Source organism: Coptis chinensis, chromosome 6 (genome assembly GCF_015680905.1).
Source record: "Coptis chinensis isolate HL-2020 chromosome 6, ASM1568090v1, whole genome shotgun sequence".
NCBI lineage: Eukaryota > Viridiplantae > Streptophyta > Magnoliopsida > Ranunculales > Ranunculaceae > Coptis > Coptis chinensis.
The window spans coordinates 89,838,218-89,847,501 of record NC_141461.1 but is presented as its reverse complement, the minus strand read 5'-3'; the positions used below and the strand labels follow the sequence as shown (position 1 = coordinate 89,847,501).

Genomic DNA, 9,284 nt, shown 5'->3' with positions numbered 1-9,284 from the left:
AAATAAGTCTTTTTTTTTAATTTAAAAAAAAAATAATTTTTACTAAAATTTGGTGGAATCCCAACATGAAAACAAATAAGTCTAAGCCAAATAATATTTTCTCCACATTATTACAGTTGAAATCAAATCAAAACTTTTAATGAAATTATTCAATCGTGCATTTGAATATACCAATTCGTTCAATTTTATGAAAAATGATTAAAATTTTGAATTTGTCAACATTAAAAAGGAACATTGATTCAATGAAACCTAATATAAAACTAAGCTAATCAAAATTAAACATTTGATTTTATAAAAACATTAAAAATCTTAAGTGGAGCCTATTAAATTTTCAAATGGTGCCCATTTGGTCTTAAAATTCGTTTGGTTTTGTTATGGGGTACCCAGTCTTTGCCTCTTTAGTAAAATAAGTGGTGCTTTTATGAAAACCCTTATTTTATCTCTAAATAAATAAGAATTACGTCACACGATAATGAATACGCCCATAGTGGTGTACTGTGTGATCAATATTAGCAAATTTAATTAATAATTCCTAATCATCTGATAATTGAATACCTGGATGTTGCAACTAACAATACAGGGCAACCCTGTACAACGTTTAAACTGCAATAACCATGAACAACGTATTACTGATGTCTAAAACTAAAACCCTAAACGTTCTCTACCAGAACTGAATGGCTAAAATAATTATTTCTTTCAGAATCGTCAAAAATGGAAGCAACAAATTTGGGATACAAAACTAAAACCACGCATGCCCTTTAGGCGGTTAGCGTACCTCTCCTGTGGCTAAAATAAAGTTGGCACTGTAAGCGCAGGAGGGATGCTCATCTGTTTAGCTCTCTAGTAGGTCCATATATGCATGGTTACTCTTGAAGTTTAAGGGACTGGTTCCGCGTACTTACTTATTATTAGCCACCCATGTTCAAAGGTCATTCCATCACTAAAAGATTTGTATACAAGTTGATAAATACAAATAACACATGAGGAAGCACATCTCTGTGGGATTTGATCGAAGCCCAATTTTTCATAACATCGCCCATCATCATTACATCTTCAACCTGCAGAACAGGCCACAATCAGATTGAGTGAAATACTTGATAAACATATACAAATTACAGCATCTAAAATCTCAAGTAGAATAACTTTTTCATTTTGGATAACCAAGTAAAATCACTAGCACATGCAGATGGAGGTCAAAACAAAGCAAAGTAAAATCCAGAAAGGCACTGAGATGCAAACCATGGCGAGGTGCTTATGTAATTTGAGGGAGAATGTCACCGTCTTATTTGACATAACATGCCCATACATATAAGAAGGCGTTGTGCGAGGTGACTTTAAGGGACTAAAACCAGGTGTTGTTTGAGGAGCAATTCAAGGGCATATGGTAGATGGAGCTTATCTAACTGTTGGGATCTAGGGACATAAATGTGAAATACAACCACTCGTTACATCACTTGGCACAGGGTCAAGTCGAATTTATTGAGATGACGTGGTAACTGACATTGAATTTGCTTTCAACCTGAAACCTGTTCAACTAACAAGCTCTGATCAGATGTGATACATGTCGAATACAACGGATGTTACGTAGCTTTGGACCAGCAGCGACCCAGACAAAGCTTTTCCAAACCTGACTCAAACTTCTTCATCCTTCCAGCTTGGGAAGACCAACCATTTCATAAGATTTTGGGGAAGGAAGACCAAGAGCAGTGCTAAGAGGCACACAGGCACACTCTGTTTTATTACCAAAAACTGTGATAACTCTTGATGCTCTTGATCCACCTTCCCAAACTATACTTTTCAGCAGTCAATGACAGGTACAGCAATTCTAGGCCTAAGGTTGAGCCTAGAGCCTAGGCGGGAGTCTAGCATATTAGACTTTTGAGGCAGATTTTGGCCAACAATGTTGTGTTGTAGCTTGAGGAAGATTTTGGCTGCTGAAGAAGATGCCTGAGTATCTAAGCTTATTTTTTCGATATCTCTATATTTATGTGCACTTAATCAATTTAGTAAATAGTAAGGCATCTAGGCATATATGTCACATACTCACATACTCACATACAAGGGTGGGTGCAGGTCATACTTTTTGGGTGTGCTAGCTGACTAGTCCTACATAAGCATAGGCAGTGTTGCACTGCCTAGGACATTTGACTGCTCAGCTTAAACCAAGCCAAGCGCCTCCCTCACTTGTCAACCTTCTGCTTATTCTTAACACAGTTCACAGCCAAATCAACATGTCCATAATCAGCCATTACTAAGCTACTTCTGTCATCCAGGACTGCCAACAAATAACAATGTGACTAAAACTACTTACATTTCCAGAGTTCTCAAACATCACTTGTACCGGAGAAGCAAAAAAATGATTCGCATATGACATTGGTACATACGTCCTATAAGGGGAAAGGAAAGCATTTTATGCCTGAGAACATGCTCAATGTTCATCTCATCTTAATCAGTTGCTCGCTAAGGAGACCATTGTTTACTTCTAAACCTAGTGCCAAACACTAGTCGCGGTCCGAAAGAGAGTCATGATGGGGCTTCACTTCCGACGCCTCTATCTTTGCCTTAAAACGTCTTATCCCACTCTATGCAGCTATAACTTTCTTTGCAAAGCTAAAAGGGGTGGTCTCGATCTAAACAACTCTCACAGCATAAGGCAATGATTAAAGCTGTCAAACTCTCATCACGAAAGATAGTGATCAAAACAGTGAAGTGCCCACTGTACAAATATCTCACAAAGCCTTACTCTGGTCTATTTACAGAAGCAAGGAAATGACATGTCCCTGGAGTAAGAAATGACATAAGTAGACTCTAAATGCAATGATAAAAGTCCAATCAACACCCAAACCACTATATAATATAAATATATAATATTCCATCTCTGGATTCCTAAGCTAGAATACCAATAAAAGGGAATAAGAAAAGGAAACTAAACAACAAAACCTAAAATAGACCAACTAGATAGACACAGACCAAACAACAAACTACCGAATGAGTACATCAAAACAATAACTGGCGCTAATATATCTAACCCTAAACACAGGAATTAAAATACTACTGAATATAGACCATATATGACATCATTTACACACAAAAATTAAATTATCCCACAAAGCAGATATACGTCCAGCAGCAACACATGACTAACCCAAGGGACAAACAGAAGCCGAACAAGGAGAACTTTAAAATGCCTAACTAAACCAAGAGTACCCATTATGACCACAGTAACTGGCTCCCTCGTATATAAAAGATACAGTTCCATTCTAGCAAAGAGATTCCCCAAGACAAAATGTTTCCTAATAACTCCTTGACTATATCAGAGTGCTGACCCGATTTGGTCGTTTTGACTGCACAATATAGGTTCAAACCTGTGTTGCATGGGTACGGGTACGAGTGTCCGGTTTGGACACGGGTACGGCGATTTGGACACAGCGAGGTCTGAAAATCAAGACACGGGGACACGGCTAATATTTTAATTTAATATTATATTTTATTAAAAGATAAATTATTTTAAATAGAAAAAATATATATATATATATATAGATTTTGATAAAGCCCATTTGCCATTTAAAACAAGTTTAGATCTTGAATATAACCATTCCAAAAAAGCCCAAGCCCACATTGCTTATTAAAAGCCCCATTTAATCCTATCTATGGAAGAAAGAAAGAAAATAGCCCAAGCCCACGTACTTATTAAAGCCCACATCACTTATGGAAGAAGATGGTCTTAATTGTGTTAAACAAACCCTAGATCTGGGTTACAACCGCTGCCATGGAAGAAGATGGTGCACAGCCTTTTAACATCAAGTCCTTCTTCCATTAATCTTTTTTTTTTTTTTTCTTTCTTCCTTCTTCCTTAATCTTTTTTATTTTTTTCTTTGAAACTGAGTATAGATTCGAATGGCGAATCTGTGTCGCGTCGGTGTCGGTGTCGACACGACACGGGACACGCCGGAATAATAAGCGCACCCATGCAACATAGGTTCAAACATACAAAACCTAACACACAATTTTAGAAAAATACAACAACTTCATCAAAGTAAAACCAAGCCAAACAAGACGTTCAACCCAAAAAAAACCTAAAGACAAATCCTATGTTTGGAACCGACATAAGTCTAAGCAAAGAAAAAACATAGATATATACTGATGCATGGGCATGGAATTAATAGCATTTAGTTTAGTTTAGTTAGTTTATATTTTTATTTGTTATGTTAGTAGTAGTTTCCTATTAGGACTATAATTAGAATTAGAAATAGGGTCTTATTATAAATAGGCTTGGAAGCCTCATTGGGTAAATAGACTAAACAAAATCAAACTGCCCTTCTTGAGAAGGTATTCCACCCAGCTCGGTTGTTTCTGTTTATTGATTGATTGCTTAATTGAGAGATTCAATTAAAGGAATTTCGTTTTTCCTTAAAACCCTAGTTTTTGGGTGTTTATCGATTCTTATTCATTGGTGTTATTGATTTGAAGTTGCTTCCGCCTTCGTATACATCATATACTAAGCCAAACTTGATGTTAGGAACAGAAATAAAACAAAGCAAAGAAAATGTTAATATTTTATAAACGTATGACAGACAAGTAAAATGACAAGCAGATCTAAAGGACAAACAAATACCTTGCTTGAGCAAAGCCAAATCAATAGCTGACGGCTGATTTTCCATCAAGTCCTACACAATTCCAAAATCTCAAGTAAGATATCCAGATGAGAACTCTGAAAGGATTAAACGGAAGCTATGTACACCATCAAACGCATAAGAGCATATAGTGGATTTGGGAAATTATAAGGTTTTGAAAGCCAGAAAAAGTTAGATCAAAGAGAAGAAATGTCTAATAGGAAAGATACCCAAGAAGGGAGGAAACTGGAAAATCCTTGATGAGGACTCAAAAAAATTAACAACTCAAAATAGATAAAAACACAATCATTCTGGATTCTACAAATCCGCCTGAGAGTGTTTTGTTTTTTCTGTTACCAGGTATGAACTGATTTAGAATTAGTTCAAACCAATTCCCGTTTTGCACTCCAAAGAGCTTCCTTCTCCATGTACACAAAACATTTTCCACCAGCCACCTTTGTTAGCAATTAGAAGACAACTAATAAGTTATGGAATGAAAAGTAGAATGTCGTCTTATTCATCCATGTTTTTCTTCACAGACAAGACAGCATATAGTACAAGAAACTCATGATGGGATATTGGTTAATGTCTAAATAAACAGAGAATTTTATCTAGAAATCAAGCCCATTATTTTAATTAAAAGAAAAAAAAAACAAAAAAAAAACACAAAGAGTTTAAAGAAATGATATAGAAACTTACCACGGAACTCAACTTATTAGCTGCACGAACTGTGCTTTTGATTGAAACTAGGGTCGCGTTGTAGACAACAACCTCGGTTATAAAACTTACCGGATCCAATGGGAAATACTTTAATTCTTGGACAACAAGATCGTAAAAGCACAAATTTCCTCCATTACTCCCATATCCAATTATCTTCCCATTCATCAAAACTGCACACGGATAAGCAAAAAGCTCTAACTCTATTGTATTTAGTTTCGTCCAAGACTCCATTACATCATATTCATTCAACACCCATATTTTACAGTGCCATATGTACGGATTATTTGAATAAAACACCCACTCAATGCAAGCAATGTTTTCTCTTAACAAGGCCAACTTCAAATAACCATGGTAACCAACACCGTAATCATCTGGCACTGTCATAGTTTTAAACACCTCAGTGGTAAAGTCGAATGAAAGAATTGCATGTCGTTCTGATTCATCTTTTCCCAACCAACAATAAATTCCATTCCGTAACGGTGCTTTAGGATCTGAGTATACATGAGGGAAAGGCACTACAGTGTCAATAGGTCTCCAAGAATCCGTACTTAAGCTGTACAGATCAACTCGACAAGTCATCAGATTCAGAAAAATAACTTTGACAACTTTGTAATCGTTGGTAATAGCATCATAACCAAAACCAAAATAGAAGTCGTCAGGAACCAATTCTTCAGGAGGGACTGATGGCTCCGGAAGAATTCGGAATTCTTTCAAAGCAGGGTTCCACAATGAAACATTCTCGGAAAGGTCGGGTCGAAGACAAATTATGCCGTTACAAGAAGCAATGATATTTGGGGACTCAAGAGCATTGTCAAAATGGTGGGGTAAATCTAAGACTTTGGGCACTTTATAGTTGGTACCAGTAGCAGAGAGTAAGGAGAATCTAAGTGAGTAACAAGGTGTGTCATGACATTGAAAAGGATCCAAAATGATAAGTTGATGGTCATCATTATTATTATTATCCTTGAGAGTGGCAAGATGCTGGGTGATAAAAGGGGAGCTTTCGATTAAAGAGAACCATGATTTGCACACAGACTTGAATCGTAAAAGAGATGCCACCGGTAGCCAAAGTAAAATCGTAAACACCAAATCTTCTGGCAGCACTTCCATAACAAACAGCTGTCCTTTCTATAATCAATTCAACACCACATAATACAAATAAATACTAGAAGAATCTGCGTTGTTGTATTTGTGTCAACCGATATTACAACACTCAATAATCTCACCAGTCGCTCTTCGTCTCTTTTCTTCTTTTTCATCTTTCTTCTCTCCCACTTCTTTTCGCCTTCCCTCGTTCGTTGATCTTGCATCCGATCCTACGGTGTCAATCTTTCCAGCTGTCTTTTAGGGTTCCGCGGCTTTTGCTACAGTGCTTCCCGTCCCGACTCCCTTGTTCTGCATCCGGCTTGGCCCAAAGGCCCGTCCATGTCCTTTATCCCTAAAGGCCCATCTCCTTTCAGGGTACCGCGGACTTGATTCTGTGCCATCCGATTTCCTTTCCTTATGTCACCCTGGGGCTGCAGACTTGCCACCTCATATGTCACGAATTAGGATGACACAGATGCCCCTCTCTTGCACGGGCCGTAAGTACCGTCATTTCACCCTATGCTCTGCGGCCTCTTTGCCTTTTCGGTTCTCGAGAGGATAACAGCTGTTCCCACTTCACAGTCACGGATCTCATCGGGTGCGGCACATGTCCCTTTTCCATGGGCACGCAAATCGAGTGCACACGCGTCTCATCTTCTTCGATTTTAAGCTATCCACGGTCGCTCATCCCTTGGTTCCTTTTCCCGACTCCGATTTGATTTCTCCTTTAAAATTACCCGCGACCCCACCCTCTCTCCCTCCATGGATGTCACTAAAGTCAAGCTCGGGGACCGGCTCTAATTTAATGGCGAGGACTCTCCGAAAGACTCTCCCCGCGCCAATGCAAAACAAAATTTGCATACGGCCCTTCGTTCCCCCAACCACTGCTTCCGGGGCCACGACACCTGCACTAAGATGTTTTGGCGAGAGTTTGAATCTGACCCTAACTATGTGAAAACTCTATTCCAAACCGCATTTGGATCGGATTTCTCGCAATGAAAATTACGACGTGCCAACTTTCGAAGGGTGTAACTCCTTCTACATAAATCGAAATGTTATGGGGCTTTTTGCATTTGAAAGAGGACATACAAAACTCACTTAACATGTTTTAATGAAAACCTATATCAATCTCTAAATATGTTGTAATTCATCTCCAAATAAGACAAAATTCAGAACATGAACATGAGCAAAACACCCGCTTGCAACAAAGTGTGTTTCATGGATATGAGTACTTACATAATCAATAATAAGGGCCATGCTCAGTTCAGGATCATTATACAAAAGAGAACTAACACTTAAAGAGATTCAACAGGACAATGTAAACATAGTACCGTCAAATATTTATACATAGTGATCAAATATTAATCAGCAACAAAAGGGAAATTGATTTAGACTTTACTTGGCGACTTACATTTTAAAAGAGAAGAAGTTACACATTAGGCAAGTGACATAGTAATAAGTCTATGAATTGTCCAACATAACAATCAAATTGCAGCAAAGACAAAACACATAAACCAAGGTGTTACAAGGACTGCAATTGCCACACAGTACCTATATTTCAAGTATCTAATGTGACACTTTATAACAAAGTTAGTCATTTGAAACGTGCCTCGAGAGAATCAGCCTTTAAGCTTTAAGAAGGGGCTAGCTCCCATATTCATATATAGATCACGAAAAAAAAACGCTCCTACAACTTTACACTACAAAAGTCCTATGTAGTATCATGCACATCGATTCATAAAAAAACCATGAGAAAGATGGATCATATATTTTGAAATCCCAACGAGTTCATTTGATTCCATAGATGCGAAACAAACTGTTCTTCGTATATATGATAATTTTTTTCTTTATTTTCACAGAAAAAATTTAAGATAAATTAATTACCGACAATACATATATTAATAACCAAAAATCTCAAAGGTAATCTATATAGTTTAAATCACGTTTCAATCCGTATATATAAGATCTACTCACCGATATCACAAAACTTGAGATTGTATCTACTAGAGAAAACTGGAAAAACCGTCGCGCCAATACTCCTTAGCTTATTCATTCTTCTTCCAACTTTTATCTCTGTCTCTCTCACTCAAGCACTCTCCTTGAGTTCTTTTTTTTTTTTCCTCTTTTTTTTTTTTTTTTTTTTTATTTATTTATTTATTTATTTTTTTTTTCTTGTACGTCTATCTCTGTTTTTCTCTTGTATTTCAAAAACCAGAAAAAACCAACATAAAGGGAGAGTTCGGTTGTAACCAAACCCCTCTAACTCTCCCACGTTTTTATCTTATCTTATTTTATCTTTATCCCTTTCTTTTCTTTTTAATATTATTATTACTTTTTAAATCCTAATAAATAGGGAAAAAAATAAAGAAAATAAATGGGGTGTTATAGAGGCTCTATCTGGCTTTAAGGTAAATAGAAAGTCCCCACCTATTTCCCACCTTCTTGACGCGGATGATCTCATTATGTATAGTAAAGCTACCTTGGGGGAAACTGCTTGTTTAAAGAATATTTTAGAGATGTAATGTGCTGCCTTTGGGTAGAAAGTTAGCTTAAACAAATCAAGTGCTTTTTTCAGCAAGAATGTTCATGCAAGACATCAACGCATGCTGATGAGATTCTGGAAAGTAAAAAGGCTAAATGAAAAGGACAAATATCTGGGGGTCCCTATGATTATAGGGAAAAGAAGATCGAGACATTTTCATACTTGGTGGATTCACTACAAAGGAAAGTTTCAGGATGGAAGGCCAAAGTTCTGTCTCAAGCAGCAAGAACCACCCTGGTTAAGAGTGTAGGACAAGCTGTACGTGCCCATATATGTCATGGGGGATTTTAAGTTACCAGTGAAAATTACTGATAGTTTGGATA

The 9,284-nt window shown here is 37.1% G+C and overlaps 1 protein-coding gene across 1 annotated transcript; it reads right to left on the bottom strand.

Annotated features, from left to right (window-relative positions):
- Positions 1-597: 597 nt before the first annotated feature.
- Positions 598-6,779, bottom strand: LOC147495270 (F-box/kelch-repeat protein At3g23880-like). Its single transcript, XM_086563890.1, has 3 exons — positions 5,313-6,779; positions 4,616-4,667; positions 598-1,058 (listed from the first exon to the last, which is right to left on the bottom strand). The coding sequence occupies exons 1-3, from the start codon at positions 6,441-6,443 to the stop codon at positions 1,054-1,056; spliced, it is 1,188 nt and encodes a 395-aa protein (XP_086420016.1). The 5' UTR covers positions 6,444-6,779; the 3' UTR covers positions 598-1,053.
- Between the last annotated feature and the right edge of the window lie 2,505 nt (positions 6,780-9,284).

Excerpts from the sequence above, each read along its gene's own strand:
- LOC147495270 (XM_086563890.1), bottom strand. The coding sequence starts at position 6,443 with ATGGAAGTGCTGCCAGAAGATTTGGTGTTTACGATTTTACTTTGGCTA. Across the intron at positions 4,668-5,312 it reads CTAATAAGTTGAGTTCCGTG|GACTTGATGGAAAATCAGCC; the intron begins GTAAGTTTCTAT and ends GGAATTGTGTAG.